At 55.3% G+C, this 25,522-nt stretch overlaps 1 protein-coding gene across 1 annotated transcript in view; it reads left to right on the top strand.

Annotated features, from left to right (window-relative positions):
* Positions 1–25,522, top strand: part of AHNAK2 (AHNAK nucleoprotein 2) — a 55,448-nt gene extending 29,926 nt beyond the window's left edge. Inside the window, exons 6-7 of the mRNA XM_009468627.2 lie at positions 438–619; positions 1,411–25,522. Coding sequence (XP_009466902.2) covers positions 438–619; positions 1,411–24,546 — 23,318 coding nt within the window. The 3' untranslated portion in view covers positions 24,547–25,522. The remainder of the gene's footprint in view (positions 1–437; positions 620–1,410) is intronic.

Raw genomic sequence — 25,522 nt, 5'->3', positions numbered from 1 at the left:
CCTTTGATTCTTTCACAAAATAGTATGCCACAAAACTAAAATAAATAATGATTTAAACAAGAATAAAATTCCGGAGTCTAAATACTGAAAAATATAAGAAAAAACTTTGTTACTCTCAGGGTGGTCAGACACTGGAACAGGTTTTCCAGAGAGGTCATGGAGTCACCATCCTCGGAAACAGTCAAAACCTGACTGCACATAGACCTGAACAACTGGCTGTAGCTGACCTTTCTCTGAGCAGGGCAGTTGGACTAGATGATCTCCAGAGGTTCTTTCCAGCCTTAACTATTCTGTGATTCTATTACATGAACATCATTTTATTTTTTAAATAAATGGGATGTGATAATTATTTTTTAAAATGAGCATTAATTCAACAGAATTCGAAAAACTACAAGAAAACACAAACTAATTAAAATAATGTCTGATTCCACTTGCAGGTGATCAGCTTCTAAGTGCTACAATATTTTTCGATAATATCAAATATGAAGATGCACTCAAGATTCTCCAATATTCCGAGCCATACAGAGTCCAATTCAGCCTCAAAAGAAAAATTGCTGGGAAAGAAGAGCTAGAACACATTCACTCTGCAGCCCAGTACAAAAAGGAAAGATTAACCCAGGTAGTTATTTGATTAGTTTGCAAAGTTTGGATAGTACTGTAGTAATATGCTGTGTGGAAATAGACCAGAAAATACACACTTCTATCTTCTTAAGACTTAGGCATGAGTTTAAACTTACTAGCATGAATATTCATGAGAAGAAAAAAATCCCAAACAATATTTGCAACTTTATAAATATTGTGGGCAAGACTATAGATTTTGGATAAAGCCACAACCTTGCATTAGGGTAGAAAAACATTCTTCTTTAGTGAGTCAGCACTTGTTTTGTTGTTAAGTGTCCACTGATAGAACAGGCTCAGATAAGCTCTGTAATATTTATATTCAATATTTTCCAAACTGTAAAATATCAGTAAATATTTTTCTCAAAAGATCATCAATGAAATTTTCTCTTAAAAATGTGTTTAATCACTGATACCCCCATAGACATGATCTGCACATAGGTCTCCATCACATTCAAAAATATTTTTCTCTTCATATACCTACATATAGGTATTATATGTATATATTTGTACAGACATAGAGAGAAATACATTTAGAAACCTCTGTTTACTGCAACGTTTTGCAAAGAACATAAACCTTCAAAAATCCACACATTACAGTCATATAATCCATTTGTTTTATGTAATTTCTGCCTGAATTATATACAGATTTTTCAGGATTTTTTAATGTAACAAGTACATATTGTGAACAAAAAGCACCTTTTTCTACATACTTTATATTTTGTATTTTATTTCGTGTTGCATCTTTATTTAGTTTACTTTTAATCTTCTGACTACTATTTGTTCTTTCAGGAAAAAGAACTCAGTGAGAGCATTCCTGAAGAAACACTGCATGTTTCAGGAAAAGCCGTTTCAGAAGAAGACAGGGAAACATTAATTGTAAGCCAAAGAGTAGGAAGAAGCAAGAGACCTAAAAAAGATAGATTATCATGGCCAAAATTCCAGTCAATTAAAAATAAAAAGATACTGGGGCACAGAAGATCTCATAGTACATCAGATGCATATGAGCCTGCTATACAGGATATTTCCCCTACAAGCACAGACACAGAGTCTCAATTTCAACAAGAAGTCCATATCAAAGAAAAAAAAGGAAGCCAAAAGAAACTGAAGTTCCCTAGCATTGGATTCAAAATGCACAGATCCAAACCAGAAACACAAGACAAGCAAAAAAAAGAAATAAAAACTACACTGCTATCTGAAAGAGAAAAAATACATAAAGAAGATATCAGCCTGGAAAATCCCGAAATACTAACTGTTGAATATACCACGTCTCCTGCTTATGAAATTAAAACAGGGGAGGTACATGAAACTTCAATGAAAGACTTAAAAGATCTGAAAAATGGCATTCCATCTCAGGCAAAAAAATGCCCTGAAGTTGAAATAAGCATTAAAGAAGAAAAAGAAAAGGAATCAACATCAAAATTTACTGTACCTGAGGTACCAGCTATAACAACACAGATACCAAAGCCCAGTTTAGAAACACCTGATCTGAAAGAAAGCCCGACTAAACAAACACCACAAGCCTCATCAAAATCCCGAAAAAAGAAACAGAAAAGAACAGCAGATAAAACAGAAGGAGAAAGTGGAATTAACATAGATGTGATGGGTCCCACAGCACAAGGAACTATACAGGTAAAAGGTCTAGAAATAGGCACTGCTAAAGCAGAATTACACACAACATCTGACACACTGGAAAAAGGAGAAAAACAAGCAGAAGATGACACACACATACTAACAATTCAGAAAACAAAATTTGGAATTTCAGTGCCCAAAAGAAAAGAGCCAGAGACTGAAAGCAACAAACCGGAAAGTGATGTTTTACATTCAGTACCAGAAACAACAGCTGATACAAGTTCAGAGGACAGCAGGAATTTGGATGTAAAACCTCATAAGCCTGATGCAGAATCAGAAGCATCTACTTGGAAACTACAAATGCCATCATTCAAAATGGCCAAAACACCTAAAGCTGACATGAAATTACCAAGAGAAGAAAGCAGAGTTGAATCAGTAGATATCGTGAAAAAGGCACAGACAGAAGAAGATGGCACGCCCAAAAGTGATAAAACTTTGAAGATGGACATTGGCGTGAAGACAGGAGAAAAGGATATAGAGGGAAAAGAAAGTAAATTCAGACTGCCAAAGTTTAAATTACCTACATTTACTTGGGTAACTACAAAGGATGAGACAGGGCAAACTGAAAGTCAGGTAAGCGACAGAGAAGGAAAAGTGCCATCCGTAGAAGCAGGTGCAAAAACAAAGACGAGTGAATCACCAGAACAAATGAAGATTCCAAGTGCTGAAATTGAAATGGGACTCTCAAAAGGAAAAATAAATGACAAGGATATAAGACAATTGCCAGAATTCACACTGCCAAGTATGAAAGGTCTAACTGTAAAAACTTCCTCAACGGAAAATCATATAGAAGAAAAAGAAGGAGAAATACTGCATACCAAACCTGATACGGATATAATAAAGGGTGAACTGAGTCTCTCAAAAAAGAAAACAGAAGTCTCCCAAGTGCTGATGGCCACAGAAGAGGACGCCAAGCTGGGCCTCAAAGCCGACGTCCCCGGCGCCAAAACCGAAGGGGCTGGCTGGAAGGTGGAGAAGCCCTCCCTCAAAATGCCCAAAGCTGACATCAAAGCTCCCAAGGTGGACATCAGCCTCCCGTCCGTCGACGTCACCCTTCCAAAGGCCGGCGTCGACCTGCAGGCGCCCGAGGTGGGCCTCACCCTCGAAGGGGAAGCAAAAGCCCCAGAGAAGGAGGCCGCGAAGACCAAGGACGGCAAGTTCAAGATGCCCAAGTTCGGCATGCCTTCCTTTGGCTGGTCCAGCGGCAGCAGAGAGGCCAAGGGCACCGCGGCCGCTGATGTGGACGTCAGCCTCAAGGAGCCCCAAGTGGCGGTGCCCTCGGGAACCGCCGAAGTCGACGTGACCCTGCCCGCGGCCGAGATCCAAGCGCCCGGCGTGGAGGTGACCGTCGAGACGGCTGCCGGAGCAGAGGGCGAGAAAGGTCGATTCAAGATGCCCGACGTCAAGATGCCCAGCGTCAAGCTGCCCAAAGTCAAAGCTCCCCACGTGCAGGTCAGCCTGCCCAAGGCCGAGGTGTCGCTGCCCAAAGCCCAGGCCGAGGTCCAGGAGGGCGAACTCGCCCTGCAGGGCCCCGACGCCGAAGGCGGCCTGGAGGCGGCTGCCGGCAAAGTCGAGGGCGGCGGCATGAAAATACACATGCCGAAAGTCAAGGTGCCCAGCGTGGTCTTCTCCAAGCCGACCGTCAAGGCTCCCAAACTGGACGCAGACGTCAGCCTGCCCAAAGCCGACGCCAGCCTGCCAGAGGCAGACCTCAAGGCCGGCGCCGGCACCGTCAGCATCGCGGCCCCCGACATCAAGCTGCCCTCCGTCGAAGGCTCCCTCGAGCTCCAGGCGCCCGAGATAGACCTCAAAGTGCCCTCTGCCGAAGGCTCGCTTGACGGAGCCGAGCTGGAAGCCGCGGGCCTGAAAGGGAAGTTTAAGATGCCCAAGTTCGACAGGCCCAAATTCGGAGTGTCGCCTCCCAAGGCGGAAGGGCTGGAAGGCGAGGTCAGCCTGCCCACCGCAGAGGTCGACCTCCCCTCCGCCACCGTGACGGCCGCAGGGGAGGGCCCCGCGCTGGGCCTCAAAGCCGACGTCCCCGGCGCCAAAACCGAAGGGGCCGGCTGGAAGGTGGAGAAGCCCTCCCTCAAAATGCCCAAAGCTGACATCAAAGCTCCCAAGGTGGACATCAGCCTCCCGTCCGTCAACGTCACCCTTCCAAAGGCCGGCGTCGACCTGCAGGCACCCGAGGTGGGCCTCACCCTCGAAGGGGAAGCAAAAGCCCCAGAGAAGGAGGCCGCGAAGACCAAGGACGGCAAGTTCAAGATGCCCAAGTTCGGCATGCCTTCCTTTGGCTGGTCCAGCGGCAGCAGAGAGGCCAAGGGCACCGCGGCCGCTGATGTGGACGTCAGCCTCAAGGAGCCCCAAGTGGCGGTGCCCTCGGGAACCGCCGAAGTCGACGTGACCCTGCCCGCGGCCGAGATCCAAGCGCCCGGCGTGGAGGTGACCGTCGAGACGGCTGCCGGAGCAGAGGGCGAGAAAGGTCGATTCAAGATGCCCGACGTCAAGATGCCCAGCGTCAAGCTGCCCAAAGTCAAAGCTCCCCACGTGCAGGTCAGCCTGCCCAAGGCCGAGGTGTCGCTGCCCAAAGCCCAGGCCGAGGTCCAGGAGGGCGAACTCGCCCTGCAGGGCCCCGACGCCGAAGGCGGCCTGGAGGCGGCTGCCGGCAAAGTCGAGGGCGGCGGCATGAAAATACACATGCCGAAAGTCAAGGTGCCCAGCGTGGTCTTCTCCAAGCCGACCGTCAAGGCTCCCAAACTGGACGCAGACATCAGCCTGCCCAAAGCCGACGCCAGCCTGCCAGAGGCAGACCTCAAGGCCGGCGCCGGCACCGTCAGCATCGCGGCCCCCGACATCAAGCTGCCCTCCGTCGAAGGCTCCCTCGAGCTCCAGGCGCCCGAGATAGACCTCAAAGTGCCCTCTGCCGAAGGCTCGCTTGACGGAGCCGAGCTGGAAGCCGCGGGCCTGAAAGGGAAGTTTAAGATGCCCAAGTTCGACAGGCCCAAATTCGGAGTGTCGCCTCCCAAGGCGGAAGGGCTGGAAGGCGAGGTCAGCCTGCCCACCGCAGAGGTCGACCTCCCCTCCGCCACCGTGACGGCCGCAGGGGAGGGCCCCGCGCTGGGCCTCAAAGCCGACGTCCCCGGCGCCAAAACCGAAGGGGCCGGCTGGAAGGTGGAGAAGCCCTCCCTCAAAATGCCCAAAGCTGACATCAAAGCTCCCAAGGTGGACATCAGCCTCCCGTCCGTCGACGTCACCCTTCCAAAGGCCGGCGTCGACCTGCAGGCGCCCGAGGTGGGCCTCACCCTCGAAGGGGAAGCAAAAGCCCCAGAGAAGGAGGCCGCGAAGACCAAGGACGGCAAGTTCAAGATGCCCAAGTTCGGCATGCCTTCCTTTGGCTGGTCCAGCGGCAGCAGAGAGGCCAAGGGCACCGCGGCCGCTGATGTGGACGTCAGCCTCAAGGAGCCCCAAGTGGCGGTGCCCTCGGGAACCGCCGAAGTCGACGTGACCCTGCCCGCGGCCGAGATCCAAGCGCCCGGCGTGGAGGTGACCGTCGAGACGGCTGCCGGAGCAGAGGGCGAGAAAGGTCGATTCAAGATGCCCGACGTCAAGATGCCCAGCGTCAAGCTGCCCAAAGTCAAAGCTCCCCACGTGCAGGTCAGCCTGCCCAAGGCCGAGGTGTCGCTGCCCAAAGCCCAGGCCGAGGTCCAGGAGGGCGAACTCGCCCTGCAGGGCCCCGACGCCGAAGGCGGCCTGGAGGCGGCTGCCGGCAAAGTCGAGGGCGGCGGCATGAAAATACACATGCCGAAAGTCAAGGTGCCCAGCGTGGTCTTCTCCAAGCCGACCGTCAAGGCTCCCAAACTGGACGCAGACGTCAGCCTGCCCAAAGCCGACGCCAGCCTGCCAGAGGCAGACCTCAAGGCCGGCGCCGGCACCGTCAGCATCGCGGCCCCCGACATCAAGCTGCCCTCCGTCGAAGGCTCCCTCGAGCTCCAGGCGCCCGAGATAGACCTCAAAGTGCCCTCTGCCGAAGGCTCGCTTGACGGAGCCGAGCTGGAAGCCGCGGGCCTGAAAGGGAAGTTTAAGATGCCCAAGTTCGACAGGCCCAAATTCGGAGTGTCGCCTCCCAAGGCGGAAGGGCTGGAAGGCGAGGTCAGCCTGCCCACCGCAGAGGTCGACCTCCCCTCCGCCACCGTGACGGCCGCAGGGGAGGGCCCCGCGCTGGGCCTCAAAGCCGACGTCCCCGGCGCCAAAACCGAAGGGGCCGGCTGGAAGGTGGAGAAGCCCTCCCTCAAAATGCCCAAAGCTGACATCAAAGCTCCCAAGGTGGACATCAGCCTCCCGTCCGTCGACGTCACCCTTCCAAAGGCCGGCGTCGACCTGCAGGCGCCCGAGGTGGGCCTCACCCTCGAAGGGGAAGCAAAAGCCCCAGAGAAGGAGGCCGCGAAGACCAAGGACGGCAAGTTCAAGATGCCCAAGTTCGGCATGCCTTCCTTTGGCTGGTCCAGCGGCAGCAGAGAGGCCAAGGGCACCGCGGCCGCTGATGTGGACGTCAGCCTCAAGGAGCCCCAAGTGGCGGTGCCCTCGGGAACCGCCGAAGTCGACGTGACCCTGCCCGCGGCCGAGATCCAAGCGCCCGGCGTGGAGGTGACCGTCGAGACGGCTGCCGGAGCAGAGGGCGAGAAAGGTCGATTCAAGATGCCCGACGTCAAGATGCCCAGCGTCAAGCTGCCCAAAGTCAAAGCTCCCCACGTGCAGGTCAGCCTGCCCAAGGCCGAGGTGTCGCTGCCCAAAGCCCAGGCCGAGGTCCAGGAGGGCGAACTCGCCCTGCAGGGCCCCGACGCCGAAGGCGGCCTGGAGGCGGCTGCCGGCAAAGTCGAGGGCGGCGGCATGAAAATACACATGCCGAAAGTCAAGGTGCCCAGCGTGGTCTTCTCCAAGCCGACCGTCAAGGCTCCCAAACTGGACGCAGACGTCAGCCTGCCCAAAGCCGACGCCAGCCTGCCAGAGGCAGACCTCAAGGCCGGCGCCGGCACCGTCAGCATCGCGGCCCCCGACATCAAGCTGCCCTCCGTCGAAGGCTCCCTCGAGCTCCAGGCGCCCGAGATAGACCTCAAAGTGCCCTCTGCCGAAGGCTCGCTTGACGGAGCCGAGCTGGAAGCCGCGGGCCTGAAAGGGAAGTTTAAGATGCCCAAGTTCGACAGGCCCAAATTCGGAGTGTCGCCTCCCAAGGCGGAAGGGCTGGAAGGCGAGGTCAGCCTGCCCACCGCAGAGGTCGACCTCCCCTCCGCCACCGTGACGGCCGCAGGGGAGGGCCCCGCGCTGGGCCTCAAAGCCGACGTCCCCGGCGCCAAAACCGAAGGGGCCGGCTGGAAGGTGGAGAAGCCCTCCCTCAAAATGCCCAAAGCTGACATCAAAGCTCCCAAGGTGGACATCAGCCTCCCGTCCGTCGACGTCACCCTTCCAAAGGCCGGCGTCGACCTGCAGGCGCCCGAGGTGGGCCTCACCCTCGAAGGGGAAGCAAAAGCCCCAGAGAAGGAGGCCGCGAAGACCAAGGACGGCAAGTTCAAGATGCCCAAGTTCGGCATGCCTTCCTTTGGCTGGTCCAGCGGCAGCAGAGAGGCCAAGGGCACCGCGGCCGCTGATGTGGACGTCAGCCTCAAGGAGCCCCAAGTGGCGGTGCCCTCGGGAACCGCCGAAGTCGACGTGACCCTGCCCGCGGCCGAGATCCAAGCGCCCGGCGTGGAGGTGACCGTCGAGACGGCTGCCGGAGCAGAGGGCGAGAAAGGTCGATTCAAGATGCCCGACGTCAAGATGCCCAGCGTCAAGCTGCCCAAAGTCAAAGCTCCCCACGTGCAGGTCAGCCTGCCCAAGGCCGAGGTGTCGCTGCCCAAAGCCCAGGCCGAGGTCCAGGAGGGCGAACTCGCCCTGCAGGGCCCCGACGCCGAAGGCGGCCTGGAGGCGGCTGCCGGCAAAGTCGAGGGCGGCGGCATGAAAATACACATGCCGAAAGTCAAGGTGCCCAGCGTGGTCTTCTCCAAGCCGACCGTCAAGGCTCCCAAACTGGACGCAGACGTCAGCCTGCCCAAAGCCGACGCCAGCCTGCCAGAGGCAGACCTCAAGGCCGGCGCCGGCACCGTCAGCATCGCGGCCCCCGACATCAAGCTGCCCTCCGTCGAAGGCTCCCTCGAGCTCCAGGCGCCCGAGATAGACCTCAAAGTGCCCTCTGCCGAAGGCTCGCTTGACGGAGCCGAGCTGGAAGCCGCGGGCCTGAAAGGGAAGTTTAAGATGCCCAAGTTCGACAGGCCCAAATTCGGAGTGTCGCCTCCCAAGGCGGAAGGGCTGGAAGGCGAGGTCAGCCTGCCCACCGCAGAGGTCGACCTCCCCTCCGCCACCGTGACGGCCGCAGGGGAGGGCCCCGCGCTGGGCCTCAAAGCCGACGTCCCCGGCGCCAAAACCGAAGGGGCCGGCTGGAAGGTGGAGAAGCCCTCCCTCAAAATGCCCAAAGCTGACATCAAAGCTCCCAAGGTGGACATCAGCCTCCCGTCCGTCGACGTCACCCTTCCAAAGGCCGGCGTCGACCTGCAGGCGCCCGAGGTGGGCCTCACCCTCGAAGGGGAAGCAAAAGCCCCAGAGAAGGAGGCCGCGAAGACCAAGGACGGCAAGTTCAAGATGCCCAAGTTCGGCATGCCTTCCTTTGGCTGGTCCAGCGGCAGCAGAGAGGCCAAGGGCACCGCGGCCGCTGATGTGGACGTCAGCCTCAAGGAGCCCCAAGTGGCGGTGCCCTCGGGAACCGCCGAAGTCGACGTGACCCTGCCCGCGGCCGAGATCCAAGCGCCCGGCGTGGAGGTGACCGTCGAGACGGCTGCCGGAGCAGAGGGCGAGAAAGGTCGATTCAAGATGCCCGACGTCAAGATGCCCAGCGTCAAGCTGCCCAAAGTCAAAGCTCCCCACGTGCAGGTCAGCCTGCCCAAGGCCGAGGTGTCGCTGCCCAAAGCCCAGGCCGAGGTCCAGGAGGGCGAACTCGCCCTGCAGGGCCCCGACGCCGAAGGCGGCCTGGAGGCGGCTGCCGGCAAAGTCGAGGGCGGCGGCATGAAAATACACATGCCGAAAGTCAAGGTGCCCAGCGTGGTCTTCTCCAAGCCGACCGTCAAGGCTCCCAAACTGGACGCAGACGTCAGCCTGCCCAAAGCCGACGCCAGCCTGCCAGAGGCAGACCTCAAGGCCGGCGCCGGCACCGTCAGCATCGCGGCCCCCGACATCAAGCTGCCCTCCGTCGAAGGCTCCCTCGAGCTCCAGGCGCCCGAGATAGACCTCAAAGTGCCCTCTGCCGAAGGCTCGCTTGACGGAGCCGAGCTGGAAGCCGCGGGCCTGAAAGGGAAGTTTAAGATGCCCAAGTTCGACAGGCCCAAATTCGGAGTGTCGCCTCCCAAGGCGGAAGGGCTGGAAGGCGAGGTCAGCCTGCCCACCGCAGAGGTCGACCTCCCCTCCGCCACCGTGACGGCCGCAGGGGAGGGCCCCGCGCTGGGCCTCAAAGCCGACGTCCCCGGCGCCAAAACCGAAGGGGCCGGCTGGAAGGTGGAGAAGCCCTCCCTCAAAATGCCCAAAGCTGACATCAAAGCTCCCAAGGTGGACATCAGCCTCCCGTCCGTCGACGTCACCCTTCCAAAGGCCGGCGTCGACCTGCAGGCGCCCGAGGTGGGCCTCACCCTCGAAGGGGAAGCAAAAGCCCCAGAGAAGGAGGCCGCGAAGACCAAGGACGGCAAGTTCAAGATGCCCAAGTTCGGCATGCCTTCCTTTGGCTGGTCCAGCGGCAGCAGAGAGGCCAAGGGCACCGCGGCCGCTGATGTGGACGTCAGCCTCAAGGAGCCCCAAGTGGCGGTGCCCTCGGGAACCGCCGAAGTCGACGTGACCCTGCCCGCGGCCGAGATCCAAGCGCCCGGCGTGGAGGTGACCGTCGAGACGGCTGCCGGAGCAGAGGGCGAGAAAGGTCGATTCAAGATGCCCGACGTCAAGATGCCCAGCGTCAAGCTGCCCAAAGTCAAAGCTCCCCACGTGCAGGTCAGCCTGCCCAAGGCCGAGGTGTCGCTGCCCAAAGCCCAGGCCGAGGTCCAGGAGGGCGAACTCGCCCTGCAGGGCCCCGACGCCGAAGGCGGCCTGGAGGCGGCTGCCGGCAAAGTCGAGGGCGGCGGCATGAAAATACACATGCCGAAAGTCAAGGTGCCCAGCGTGGTCTTCTCCAAGCCGACCGTCAAGGCTCCCAAACTGGACGCAGACGTCAGCCTGCCCAAAGCCGACGCCAGCCTGCCAGAGGCAGACCTCAAGGCCGGCGCCGGCACCGTCAGCATCGCGGCCCCCGACATCAAGCTGCCCTCCGTCGAAGGCTCCCTCGAGCTCCAGGCGCCCGAGATAGACCTCAAAGTGCCCTCTGCCGAAGGCTCGCTTGACGGAGCCGAGCTGGAAGCCGCGGGCCTGAAAGGGAAGTTTAAGATGCCCAAGTTCGACAGGCCCAAATTCGGAGTGTCGCCTCCCAAGGCGGAAGGGCTGGAAGGCGAGGTCAGCCTGCCCACCGCAGAGGTCGACCTCCCCTCCGCCACCGTGACGGCCGCAGGGGAGGGCCCCGCGCTGGGCCTCAAAGCCGACGTCCCCGGCGCCAAAACCGAAGGGGCCGGCTGGAAGGTGGAGAAGCCCTCCCTCAAAATGCCCAAAGCTGACATCAAAGCTCCCAAGGTGGACATCAGCCTCCCGTCCGTCGACGTCACCCTTCCAAAGGCCGGCGTCGACCTGCAGGCGCCCGAGGTGGGCCTCACCCTCGAAGGGGAAGCAAAAGCCCCAGAGAAGGAGGCCGCGAAGACCAAGGACGGCAAGTTCAAGATGCCCAAGTTCGGCATGCCTTCCTTTGGCTGGTCCAGCGGCAGCAGAGAGGCCAAGGGCACCGCGGCCGCTGATGTGGACGTCAGCCTCAAGGAGCCCCAAGTGGCGGTGCCCTCGGGAACCGCCGAAGTCGACGTGACCCTGCCCGCGGCCGAGATCCAAGCGCCCGGCGTGGAGGTGACCGTCGAGACGGCTGCCGGAGCAGAGGGCGAGAAAGGTCGATTCAAGATGCCCGACGTCAAGATGCCCAGCGTCAAGCTGCCCAAAGTCAAAGCTCCCCACGTGCAGGTCAGCCTGCCCAAGGCCGAGGTGTCGCTGCCCAAAGCCCAGGCCGAGGTCCAGGAGGGCGAACTCGCCCTGCAGGGCCCCGACGCCGAAGGCGGCCTGGAGGCGGCTGCCGGCAAAGTCGAGGGCGGCGGCATGAAAATACACATGCCGAAAGTCAAGGTGCCCAGCGTGGTCTTCTCCAAGCCGACCGTCAAGGCTCCCAAACTGGACGCAGACGTCAGCCTGCCCAAAGCCGACGCCAGCCTGCCAGAGGCAGACCTCAAGGCCGGCGCCGGCACCGTCAGCATCGCGGCCCCCGACATCAAGCTGCCCTCCGTCGAAGGCTCCCTCGAGCTCCAGGCGCCCGAGATAGACCTCAAAGTGCCCTCTGCCGAAGGCTCGCTTGACGGAGCCGAGCTGGAAGCCGCGGGCCTGAAAGGGAAGTTTAAGATGCCCAAGTTCGACAGGCCCAAATTCGGAGTGTCGCCTCCCAAGGCGGAAGGGCTGGAAGGCGAGGTCAGCCTGCCCACCGCAGAGGTCGACCTCCCCTCCGCCACCGTGACGGCCGCAGGGGAGGGCCCCGCGCTGGGCCTCAAAGCCGACGTCCCCGGCGCCAAAACCGAAGGGGCCGGCTGGAAGGTGGAGAAGCCCTCCCTCAAAATGCCCAAAGCTGACATCAAAGCTCCCAAGGTGGACATCAGCCTCCCGTCCGTCGACGTCACCCTTCCAAAGGCCGGCGTCGACCTGCAGGCGCCCGAGGTGGGCCTCACCCTCGAAGGGGAAGCAAAAGCCCCAGAGAAGGAGGCCGCGAAGACCAAGGACGGCAAGTTCAAGATGCCCAAGTTCGGCATGCCTTCCTTTGGCTGGTCCAGCGGCAGCAGAGAGGCCAAGGGCACCGCGGCCGCTGATGTGGACGTCAGCCTCAAGGAGCCCCAAGTGGCGGTGCCCTCGGGAACCGCCGAAGTCGACGTGACCCTGCCCGCGGCCGAGATCCAAGCGCCCGGCGTGGAGGTGACCGTCGAGACGGCTGCCGGAGCAGAGGGCGAGAAAGGTCGATTCAAGATGCCCGACGTCAAGATGCCCAGCGTCAAGCTGCCCAAAGTCAAAGCTCCCCACGTGCAGGTCAGCCTGCCCAAGGCCGAGGTGTCGCTGCCCAAAGCCCAGGCCGAGGTCCAGGAGGGCGAACTCGCCCTGCAGGGCCCCGACGCCGAAGGCGGCCTGGAGGCGGCTGCCGGCAAAGTCGAGGGCGGCGGCATGAAAATACACATGCCGAAAGTCAAGGTGCCCAGCGTGGTCTTCTCCAAGCCGACCGTCAAGGCTCCCAAACTGGACGCAGACGTCAGCCTGCCCAAAGCCGACGCCAGCCTGCCAGAGGCAGACCTCAAGGCCGGCGCCGGCACCGTCAGCATCGCGGCCCCCGACATCAAGCTGCCCTCCGTCGAAGGCTCCCTCGAGCTCCAGGCGCCCGAGATAGACCTCAAAGTGCCCTCTGCCGAAGGCTCGCTTGACGGAGCCGAGCTGGAAGCCGCGGGCCTGAAAGGGAAGTTTAAGATGCCCAAGTTCGACAGGCCCAAATTCGGAGTGTCGCCTCCCAAGGCGGAAGGGCTGGAAGGCGAGGTCAGCCTGCCCACCGCAGAGGTCGACCTCCCCTCCGCCACCGTGACGGCCGCAGGGGAGGGCCCCGCGCTGGGCCTCAAAGCCGACGTCCCCGGCGCCAAAACCGAAGGGGCCGGCTGGAAGGTGGAGAAGCCCTCCCTCAAAATGCCCAAAGCTGACATCAAAGCTCCCAAGGTGGACATCAGCCTCCCGTCCGTCGACGTCACCCTTCCAAAGGCCGGCGTCGACCTGCAGGCGCCCGAGGTGGGCCTCACCCTCGAAGGGGAAGCAAAAGCCCCAGAGAAGGAGGCCGCGAAGACCAAGGACGGCAAGTTCAAGATGCCCAAGTTCGGCATGCCTTCCTTTGGCTGGTCCAGCGGCAGCAGAGAGGCCAAGGGCACCGCGGCCGCTGATGTGGACGTCAGCCTCAAGGAGCCCCAAGTGGCGGTGCCCTCGGGAACCGCCGAAGTCGACGTGACCCTGCCCGCGGCCGAGATCCAAGCGCCCGGCGTGGAGGTGACCGTCGAGACGGCTGCCGGAGCAGAGGGCGAGAAAGGTCGATTCAAGATGCCCGACGTCAAGATGCCCAGCGTCAAGCTGCCCAAAGTCAAAGCTCCCCACGTGCAGGTCAGCCTGCCCAAGGCCGAGGTGTCGCTGCCCAAAGCCCAGGCCGAGGTCCAGGAGGGCGAACTCGCCCTGCAGGGCCCCGACGCCGAAGGCGGCCTGGAGGCGGCTGCCGGCAAAGTCGAGGGCGGCGGCATGAAAATACACATGCCGAAAGTCAAGGTGCCCAGCGTGGTCTTCTCCAAGCCGACCGTCAAGGCTCCCAAACTGGACGCAGACGTCAGCCTGCCCAAAGCCGACGCCAGCCTGCCAGAGGCAGACCTCAAGGCCGGCGCCGGCACCGTCAGCATCGCGGCCCCCGACATCAAGCTGCCCTCCGTCGAAGGCTCCCTCGAGCTCCAGGCGCCCGAGATAGACCTCAAAGTGCCCTCTGCCGAAGGCTCGCTTGACGGAGCCGAGCTGGAAGCCGCGGGCCTGAAAGGGAAGTTTAAGATGCCCAAGTTCGACAGGCCCAAATTCGGAGTGTCGCCTCCCAAGGCGGAAGGGCTGGAAGGCGAGGTCAGCCTGCCCACCGCAGAGGTCGACCTCCCCTCCGCCACCGTGACGGCCGCAGGGGAGGGCCCCGCGCTGGGCCTCAAAGCCGACGTCCCCGGCGCCAAAACCGAAGGGGCCGGCTGGAAGGTGGAGAAGCCCTCCCTCAAAATGCCCAAAGCTGACATCAAAGCTCCCAAGGTGGACATCAGCCTCCCGTCCGTCGACGTCACCCTTCCAAAGGCCGGCGTCGACCTGCAGGCGCCCGAGGTGGGCCTCACCCTCGAAGGGGAAGCAAAAGCCCCAGAGAAGGAGGCCGCGAAGACCAAGGACGGCAAGTTCAAGATGCCCAAGTTCGGCATGCCTTCCTTTGGCTGGTCCAGCGGCAGCAGAGAGGCCAAGGGCACCGCGGCCGCTGATGTGGACGTCAGCCTCAAGGAGCCCCAAGTGGCGGTGCCCTCGGGAACCGCCGAAGTCGACGTGACCCTGCCCGCGGCCGAGATCCAAGCGCCCGGCGTGGAGGTGACCGTCGAGACGGCTGCCGGAGCAGAGGGCGAGAAAGGTCGATTCAAGATGCCCGACGTCAAGATGCCCAGCGTCAAGCTGCCCAAAGTCAAAGCTCCCCACGTGCAGGTCAGCCTGCCCAAGGCCGAGGTGTCGCTGCCCAAAGCCCAGGCCGAGGTCCAGGAGGGCGAACTCGCCCTGCAGGGCCCCGACGCCGAAGGCGGCCTGGAGGCGGCTGCCGGCAAAGTCGAGGGCGGCGGCATGAAAATACACATGCCGAAAGTCAAGGTGCCCAGCGTGGTCTTCTCCAAGCCGACCGTCAAGGCTCCCAAACTGGACGCAGACGTCAGCCTGCCCAAAGCCGACGCCAGCCTGCCAGAGGCAGACCTCAAGGCCGGCGCCGGCACCGTCAGCATCGCGGCCCCCGACATCAAGCTGCCCTCCGTCGAAGGCTCCCTCGAGCTCCAGGCGCCCGAGATAGACCTCAAAGTGCCCTCTGCCGAAGGCTCGCTTGACGGAGCCGAGCTGGAAGCCGCGGGCCTGAAAGGGAAGTTTAAGATGCCCAAGTTCGACAGGCCCAAATTCGGAGTGTCGCCTCCCAAGGCGGAAGGGCTGGAAGGCGAGGTCAGCCTGCCCACCGCAGAGGTCGACCTCCCCTCCGCCACCGTGACGGCCGCAGGGGAGGGCCCCGCGCTGGGCCTCAAAGCCGACGTCCCCGGCGCCAAAACCGAAGGGGCCGGCTGGAAGGTGGAGAAGCCCTCCCTCAAAATGCCCAAAGCTGACATCAAAGCTCCCAAGGTGGACATCAGCCTCCCGTCCGTCGACGTCACCCTTCCAAAGGCCGGCGTCGACCTGCAGGCGCCCGAGGTGGGCCTCACCCTCGAAGGGGAAGCAAAAGCCCCAGAGAAGGAGGCCGCGAAGACCAAGGACGGCAAGTTCAAGATGCCCAAGTTCGGCATGCCTTCCTTTGGCTGGTCCAGCGGCAGCAGAGAGGCCAAGGGCACCGCGGCCGCTGATGTGGACGTCAGCCTCAAGGAGCCCCAAGTGGCGGTGCCCTCGGGAACCGCCGAAGTCGACGTGACCCTGCCCGCGGCCGAGATCCAAGCGCCCGGCGTGGAGGTGACCGTCGAGACGGCTGCCGGAGCAGAGGGCGAGAAAGGTCGATTCAAGATGCCCGACGTCAAGATGCCCAGCGTCAAGCTGCCCAAAGTCAAAGCTCCCCACGTGCAGGTCAGCCTGCCCAAGGCCGAGGTGTCGCTGCCCAAAGCCCAGGCCGAGGTCCAGGAGGGCGAACTCGCCCTGCAGGGCCCCGACGCCGAAGGCGGCCTGGAGGCGGCTGCCGGCAAAGTCGAGGGCGGCGGCATGAAAATACACATGCCGAAAGTCAAGGTGCCCAGCGTGGTCTTCTCCAAGCCGACCGTCAAGGCTCCCAAACTGGACGCAGACGTCAGCCTGCCCAAAGCCGACGCCAGCCTGCCAGAGGCAGACCTCAAGGCCGGCGCCGGCACCGTCAGCATCGCGGCCCCCGACATCAAGCTGCCCTCCGTCGAAGGCTCCCTCGAGCTCCAGGCGCCCGAGATAGACCTCAAAGTGCCCTCTGCCGAAGGCTCGCTTGACGGAGCCGAGCTGGAAGCCGCGGGCCTGAAAGGGAAGTTTAAGATGCCCAAGTTCGACAGGCCCAAATTCGGAGTGTCGCCTCCCAAGGCGGAAGGGCTGGAAGGCGAGGTCAGCCTGCCCACCGCAGAGGTCGACCTCCCCTCCGCCACCGTGACGGCCGCAGGGGAGGGCCCCGCGCTGGGCCTCAAAGCCGACGTCCCCGGCGCCAAAACCGAAGGGGCCGGCTGGAAGGTGGAGAAGCCCTCCCTCAAAATGCCCAAAGCTGACATCAAAGCTCCCAAGGTGGACATCAGCCTCCCGTCCGTCGACGTCACCCTTCCAAAGGCCGGCGTCGACCTGCAGGCGCCCGAGGTGGGCCTCACCCTCGAAGGGGAAGCAAAAGCCCCAGAGAAGGAGGCCGCGAAGACCAAGGACGGCAAGTTCAAGATGCCCAAGTTCGGCATGCCTTCCTTTGGCTGGTCCAGCGGCAGCAGAGAGGCCAAGGGCACCGCGGCCGCTGATGTGGACGTCAGCCTCAAGGAGCCCCAAGTGGCGGTGCCCTCGGGAACCGCCGAAGTCGACGTGACCCTGCCCGCGGCCGAGATCCAAGCGCCCGGCGTGGAGGTGACCGTCGAGACGGCTGCCGGAGCAGAGGGCGAGAAAGGTCGATTCAAGATGCCCGACGTCAAGATGCCCAGCGTCAAGCTGCCCAAAGTCAAAGCTCCCCACGTGCAGGTCAGCCTGCCCAAGGCCGAGGTGTCGCTGCCCAAAGCCCAGGCCGAGGTCCAGGAGGGCGAACTCGCCCTGCAGGGCCCCGACGCCGAAGGCGGCCTGGAGGCGGCTGCCGGCAAAGTCGAGGGCGGCGGCATGAAAATACACATGCCGAAAGTCAAGGTGCCCAGCGTGGTCTTCTCCAAGCCGACCGTCAAGGCTCCCAAACTGGACGCAGACGTCAGCCTGCCCAAAGCCGACGCCAGCCTGCCAGAGGCAGACCTCAAGGCCGGCGCCGGCACCGTCAGCATCGCGGCCCCCGACATCAAGCTGCCCTCCGTCGAAGGCTCCCTCGAGCTCCAGGCGCCCGAGATAGACCTCAAAGTGCCCTCTGCCGAAGGCTCGCTTGACGGAGCCGAGCTGGAAGCCGCGGGCCTGAAAGGGAAGTTTAAGATGCCCAAGTTCGACAGGCCCAAATTCGGAGTGTCGCCTCCCAAGGCGGAAGGGCTGGAAGGCGAGGTCAGCCTGCCCACCGCAGAGGTCGACCTCCCCTCCGCCACCGTGACGGCCGCAGGGGAGGGCCCCGCGCTGGGCCTCAAAGCCGACGTCCCCGGCGCCAAAACCGAAGGGGCCGGCTGGAAGGTGGAGAAGCCCTCCCTCAAAATGCCCAAAGCTGACATCAAAGCTCCCAAGGTGGACATCAGCCTCCCGTCCGTCGACGTCACCCTTCCAAAGGCCGGCGTCGACCTGCAGGCGCCCGAGGTGGGCCTCACCCTCGAAGGGGAAGCAAAAGCCCCAGAGAAGGAGGCCGCGAAGACCAAGGACGGCAAGTTCAAGATGCCCAAGTTCGGCATGCCTTCCTTTGGCTGGTCCAGCGGCAGCAGAGAGGCCAAGGGCACCGCGGCCGCTGATGTGGACGTCAGCCTCAAGGAGCCCCAAGTGGCGGTGCCCTCGGGAACCGCCGAAGTCGACGTGACCCTGCCCGCGGCCGAGATCCAAGCGCCCGGCGTGGAGGTGACCGTCGAGACGGCTGCCGGAGCAGAGGGCGAGAAAGGTCGATTCAAGATGCCCGACGTCAAGATGCCCAGCGTCAAGCTGCCCAAAGTCAAAGCTCCCCACGTGCAGGTCAGCCTGCCCAAGGCCGAGGTGTCGCTGCCCAAAGCCCAGGCCGAGGTCCAGGAGGGCGAACTCGCCCTGCAGGGCCCCGACGCCGAAGGCGGCCTGGAGGCGGCTGCCGGCAAAGTCGAGGGCGGCGGCATGAAAATACACATGCCGAAAGTCAAGGTGCCCAGCGTGGTCTTCTCCAAGCCGACCGTCAAGGCTCCCAAACTGGACGCAGACGTCAGCCTGCCCAAAGCCGACGCCAGCCTGCCAGAGGCAGACCTCAAGGCCGGCGCCGGCACCGTCAGCATCGCGGCCCCCGACATCAAGCTGCCCTCCGTCGAAGGCTCCCTCGAGCTCCAGGCGCCCGAGATAGACCTCAAAGTGCCCTCTGCCGAAGGCTCGCTTGACGGAGCCGAGCTGGAAGCCGCGGGCCTGAAAGGGAAGTTTAAGATGCCCAAGTTCGACAGGCCCAAATTCGGAGTGTCGCCTCCCAAGGCGGAAGGGCTGGAAGGCGAGGTCAGCCTGCCCACCGCAGAGGTCGACCTCCCCTCCGCCACCGTGACGGCCGCAGGGGAGGGCCCCGCGCTGGGCCTCAAAGCCGACGTCCCCGGCGCCAAAACCGAAGGGGCCGGCTGGAAGGTGGAGAAGCCCTCCCTCAAAATGCCCAAAGCTGACATCAAAGCTCCCAAGGTGGACATCAGCCTCCCGTCCGTCGACGTCACCCTTCCAAAGGCCGGCGTCGACCTGCAGGCGCCCGAGGTGGGCCTCACCCTCGAAGGGGAAGCAAAAGCCCCAGAGAAGGAGGCCGCGAAGACCAAGGACGGCAAGTTCAAGATGCCCAAGTTCGGCATGCCTTCCTTTGGCTGGTCCAGCGGCAGCAGAGAGGCCAAGGGCACCGCGGCCGCTGATGTGGACGTCAGCCTCAAGGAGCCCCAAGTGGCGGTGCCCTCGGGAACCGCCGAAGTCGACGTGACCCTGCCCGCGGCCGAGATCCAAGTACCCACTTTCGAATGTGTTATAGATTCGTCCTCTGGGAAAGAGGATGGGATGTCTAAATCTAGAAGTTCTCTATTTAGAATGCCTAAGGTTTCCCTTCCTAAAGGGAAGAGCAAGTCTGGAGTTGAAGTTTCTGTGTCAGAAGCTCTTTGTTATTCTGTAACAGAAGAAACTCCTGCTGTTCTTTCAGGCAGTGTTGGATCTAAACTTCCTCCTGACAGTAAGGGAGATACTGGCTTTAAAAATACTAAATTCAGAATTCCTAGCTTGGGTTTCTCCAAAGTTGATATTGGTTCTTCTAAAATCGAACAGGATTCCCCATTACCAAAGGGGGATGTTACTCTTACTAAATATCAAATGAATCTAGCAGAATCTGAATCAAAAATATCGTCTCTTGCTGATGAGGATCTTCCATCAATAGATACTGATATTTTAAATGAAGATGGTTCTTTGGAGGAAGGAAGTCTGAAGCCAGGAGGGAAAACATCATCTGCTGAAATATCTGTGTGTGATACAGAGTTTACAGTTAAAATTCCTAAATTCCGAAAACCAAAATTTGGAATTTCTTGGTCTAAGGGAAAACCATCAGAAAGTGACATTGGTTCCAAAGTGGAAACTGACATTTCAAGGGAAAGGATAACATCTGATATGACTGCTACTGGTACTGAAAAAACAACTCAGGTCTCTGATGCCGGATTAGATGTAAAGCTGCACAAGCCTTCACCTGAAGTTGTTCTGGATGTACCAATGATGTCAGATGTCATTCTCCCATCAATGGAAGCTACCATGCCAAAATTAGAAGTGGAAATCCGTGGCCCAGATTTAGAGTGCAAGGCAGAACAGGAAGTAGTTTCAGGAGAGAAGGATGCTGAGGAGAAAGAAAACAAATTTAAAACATCAAAATTCAAGCTGCCTTCATTTAGTTGGTCTCCAAAGAAAGAAGCTATTGCTCCTCCTGAAGTTGAGGCACATCTGGAAGTACCCACTTTGTCTACTTTATCTGGAGACACAGAATCTGAATTAACATTTCCTACCCCTGAGAATCAATACCTTCATGTGGAATTTGATACATCAACAGAAAAAGATGATGAAAAGGACAGAAACAAGAAGTCCCAATTTATCATGCCAAAGATCTCATTCCCTAAAATTAAGGGTCAAAAAGTCCAGGTCTCTCTGCCCATAATGGAAACTGATGTTTGTGGTCCCAAACAAGAAAAAGAAGGTGTTTCAGTACAGAAATCTGAGAAAGGGAGTAGTGGAGAAGGGGCAGGAATGGGCATAAAGATGCCAAAAGTTACAGTCCCAACTTCAGAATTTTCCAAACCAGAAGTCAAATCTCTCAAAATAGAAGTGGATACTAGCATGCCTACAAGTGAGGTCATACTTCCTACATGTGAAGAAGATGACCTGACATTGAAATCAGCTGCTGCTAATGCCAGCCTCTCCACCTCAGGTATTAAGATGATAACTGAAGACTCCCTTGAGGTGAAGAGTCCTGACACAAGTGTTGAAACAACATCAAGTGAAATTGCTGTAGGTGATTTAGAAATAAAAATTGAAGGTCCTGAAGGGAAAACAAAAATGTCTAAATTCCAAATGCCAAAGTTTGGAATTACACATTCCAAAGGGAAAGGGTCAGAAAAGGAGGTCAGCCAATCCAAATCAGAAGTCAAGGTTCCCCAACTAAAAGCAATGGTAGAAATAACTGACGTTGCTGTTGAAGCACCAAATTTGGAGGTGGAATGTGGTACAGGAACAGAAACTTACAGCCCTAAAGTCAAAATGACCAAAGCTGACAATAAGACATCAGAGGCTGATATTCACCTCCCATCAGCTGATACTTCTATTCCAAAAACAGACAATGTTATTCAGGATTCAGATGCAGCATTAAAAATCAAAGGGGAAATAAAGCAAGATGGAGATGGAGAAGAGAAAGAAGGACATTTCAAAATGCCAAAATTCAAACTTCCATCCCTCAGTTGGTCACCAAAGAAGGAAGCAAGTGTTAAACCAGATTCTGGAGAAAATTTGGAAGATCATAAACTTGCTGTAATGTCAAGCAGAACAGACACAGAAGTGAGAGGAACTGCAATTGATGATCAAGGTATTGGGACAGCCCTTGATCTGGAAATATCTGCAGGAAAAGTTGAACAAAAAAGTCCAATTAAAAAGCCTCAATTTGTCATGCCTAAAATTTCACTCTCCAAGATCAAGGTTCCCAAATCTCAGACTCATTCACCAAAAGTTGAAGCTGATGCTACTATTCCTAAAACAGAAGGAGAGGGTGATGATTCAATACAGATACCTGATATAGAAAGAAGTCATTCCGAAAGGACAGAAGAAGGGGCACAAATAAGCATAAAAGTGGCTGATGTTAAGATGCCCACTCTGGAGTTTTCCAAAATAGAAACTGGAGCCTCCCAAACTGAAATGGGAGTCAGCTCAGCAAAGACTGATGCTGCTCTGCCTCCCTCAGAGGGGAGTTTTCAACAGGTTGTCCTAAAATCGAGTTCTACAAATGAAGATACCATTCAAAAAACAGATATTAAGTTCCCCAAAGGAGAAGCTTCGGTTGAACTGAGGAGCCCTGAAATAGTAACAGAAAGATCATCAGATGTAGATGGAAGAAAGATGAAATTGGAAGGTCCTGAAGGGAAGATTAAAATGCCTAAATTCCAGAAGCCGAAGTTTGGAATCTCCCTAACAAAAGGGAAAGGCCCAGAGACAGAGATCAGTTCTCCAAAAATAAAAGCTGAGCTACCTCAGCTAAAAACGACAAATGAAATTGCTGACATTGCTGTGGCAGTTCCAGCATCAGAACTTACATCTGATATGTCAGATCCTGGAGTAGGTGTTTATAAGATAAAAACACCCCAAGTTCCTACAGCTGGCATTGAAGCTCCAAAGGTAGATGTAAGCCCCCAGTCAGTGTCTAAACCAATGACAGAGGGAACTATTGAGAGCCTTGAGGAGAAAGAAATAAAATTAAAAGAAGAATATGAAATAAAAGCTGAAGAAGTTCAGACTGAAGAACATCAGGGATGGTTTAAAATGCCAAAATTCAGAATACCTGCATTTGGCAGGGCATCCTTAAAGGAAAAAAAAGGTGATGCTGATATTGAAAGAAGTATGGGAAAAGCTCAGGCAGGCATTCCCTCTGCCAAAGTACAAACTGAAACAAGTATTCCTGAAAATACCTTCTCATTACCACACCCAGTCACTGAAATTACTGTTGGAAAAGAAGGGATTCCAAAATTAGGAGATTCTGTGAAGAGTTCTGATGTTAGCATGTCAAAGATGGAAGGAGATATTTCATTATCCACAGAAAGAACAGATAGTAGAGTGAATATTCCAAAAACTGAAACTTATGCAGACATAGTTAAGCGTGGTGCTGAAGGACAAAAAATGGATACTTCAGAATTCACAGTGTCTTCAGCAGAATTGTCTAAATCATACCTAAGTGCTTCAGAAATTGGCAAAGACAACAGTTTAACAAATAGGTTTCCTACATGTACTCTGACCCTTCAAGAGCATAAAGTCAAATCACAGGATATAGAAGTCCCAAAGGTAGAAAGTTCCACTAAGTTAGAGACTTCAGGAGTAGGATGTAAACTATCATCGGCTGAAATTACTCTGGATGCAACGCAGGAGAAAATAGATGTTAGTCTTCCAAAGGAAGAGCTAGATATTCAAAATCAAGAGGCAGTAATTAAAAAAGGAAAGATAAAGGGTGAGATGACAATTATAGGAAAAGACAGTGAAGAAAGCCAATTAAAAAGGCCTACGTGTGAATGGTTTACAACAAAGGGATTAAAAGATGGTGCTTATGTTACAGCTAGGCTGGAAGATCTAGAGGTAGAAGTTCCAGGAGTGAAGATGGATGTTAAAATTGCTAGAGTAGATCCTGAAATGAAATTTCAAGTGAAAAGTGTTGAAAGGGACTTGTCTGCAGGGGTGGAAGTGCAAGTAGAAGATAGAGCAGAAACAAGTAAAATTAAAACATACAAGTTTAAGATTCCAAAGTTTGGAGTGTTGCATTCAGAAGTGAAGGGTTTTGAAGATGATATCAATTTGTCAAAGTCAGAAGCTGACTCAGTATCTAAAACTGAAATAGGCACAGCAGAAATGCAGTTTCAAAAATCAGAAGGATCTATTGGCCTGAAAAGCCCAGCTCTAGATCATATGGAAGCGTCTGCCAGAATAACAGCGGAAACAGTGGACAAATCACAAGGTGGCCCAGAAGTTAATATAAAAATTCCCAAACTAAAAATACCAAGATTCACTTTCAAAGCTCTCCCAACTGAAGCTGATGTTTCAGTGTCAAAAATGGTAACAGATCCAAAGGGATCTAGTACTGACATTGAAGTAGTGCAACTGCAAGCAAGCTCTGCTATCCCTGAAGAAACACCAGAGGCTCTAGAGCGTGGTATTCAAAAAGCAAAAAGCAAAATTGTAACACTGACTGAACCTGACATTAAAACAGCACAGATGACTGCTACCATAGAGTCCTCCCTTTCAAATGCAGGGCAAGACATTCATTGGTCATATGTAGAGGGCCAAGAAGTGAGTGAGAAAGTAGAACCTGAACATGTGGCTATTGAAAGGTGTGAGATTTACACTACTGAAATACTGAAAGAATCAGAGATTCTCTCATCAGAAGTCAAAACTGCTACTTTGGGATTCTCATTGCTCAAAGTGAAGTTGCCTGAATCACATAGCAACTTAGAAGTGCTAGTCCAGCAGCCATCTTCAACAGAAGGTGTATCAGTGAGCAAATCTAAATGTGCTGATGAAAGCTTCGGAGTAGCAGCACAGAGGACTGGCAGTGCTGAGCTTAAACTATCTGACAAATCACACAATGAGACTGAAGAATCTAGTGGAGAAGTAAGTTTGCCAAAGTTAAAAACATTTGTTGAAGTAAAGTCTTCCAGTAAACTTGAAGAGAGTCTTCCTGATAAGTCACCAGAGGGAATAACTGCAGGTCCTCTCTCTAAAGATGAGGATGCAGCTGAAGCACTAGAAGACAAAGAAAAAGACATAACCTGTGAAAAAGAAAAGGCTGAGAGTAAAAGATCTCCTGGAAGATTCAAATTTTGGCTTCCAAGTATTGGCTTTTCATCTTCTGGTGATGAAACAAGCACAGATGCAAAAACAGAAGTAAAAAAATCAGTTCCAGAAGATGTGAAACCTGCTGACACATCAGATAATGATTCTTCTAAGCAAACTGAAAAAACTGGATGGTTTAGATTTCCCAAGCTTGGTTTCACATCTCCTTCCAAAAAGGCTAAGACTGTTGACAAAGAAGAGATGGGTCGTAAAGAGGGAAGAATCTCAGATGAAGATAGCCCATCAGATAAACCTGATGTATTTTTTGATGCACAAGAAAGCTTATCACCTAAAGAAACAACAGAGGGTGAAAAAGTTGAAATTGATGGAGCCTCATCTGATGTTCCAGTTTCTCGAACTATCGTGACATCTTCAGCAAGAACTGAACTAATCTTGTTGGAGGAAGATAAAGATAGTCAATCTAATATTCCTGGAGATACAACCAAATGAAGATTGTCTTTTCTCAACCCTCAATGAAAATAAAATAAGCTACATGTACAGAAAAGAATGTGTTCTTAATTTTCTAGTAACAGAAAATTAAACAAAACCCAGAGCTGATATTCATGGAAACAGTTGAACAGAATTTACCACATTTAAATTTTCAAGTACATGGATGTGCTACACTGTGCACTAATAAAAATAGTGATTTCTTCAAATCTGCCCCAAAGGCAACAATTATTACAGGTATGAGGAGCCCGTAGTTTTAGCAAAGTCTGAAAAGATACCTGAACCATGAAAGTAAACCATTGAAAGGCTCGATGACAGCAGAAAGACTTGTTAAATACGCTTCTCAAAAACACAACAATTATGGTTAGATTATAGACTATTTCCAAAATGTAGTATAAACTAGTACTATGAGAACTATACTTACCTGTTTAGTTTTTGGACTTTCTGACCTACTTTTGCTTTCTTATTAAAATATTTTTCTTTATTTCAGCTAAGGTAATATGTATATTCCACAAACATTTTAAAATGCAAATTAAAAACAAAATACTAGCATAGAGACACTAACACTTTACCTTTTCCTCTCTTCTCATTCTTTTATTATTGTGGTGGGCCGTATTTAGCCTTAAAAGAATTAAAAAAACCCAACAGAATAAATTCAAGACCAAAAACCATATAAATAATTCACATTTTTAAGATACCAAAAGAAAACATGCTGACAAAGAATAATTATTAAAATATTGATAAATAAATTTTACTGTATATATTTACTGGATAGTTAAATGCAGAGAATGATCTGCCACACTGCTTCAAAGATTTTCTGGGAAAGGAGATGTATATAATTATTTGCTTTTTTGTTTATATTAATGCTTCTCTCAAGTGCACAACGAAAACCAGAGTGCATATGTGACAGCCTTCACATGTATCATTAAAGCACTGTCTGTATTCTTAATTCACAATAAACTCACCATATGAATAATAA

Source organism: Nipponia nippon, unplaced genomic scaffold (assembly GCF_047370975.1).
Source record: "Nipponia nippon isolate SJK-2023a ecotype South Korea unplaced genomic scaffold, ASM4737097v1 scaffold_11, whole genome shotgun sequence".
In the NCBI taxonomy this organism is placed as follows: Eukaryota; Metazoa; Chordata; class Aves; order Pelecaniformes; family Threskiornithidae; genus Nipponia; species Nipponia nippon.
This window is presented reverse-complemented; position numbering and strand designations above follow the sequence as displayed.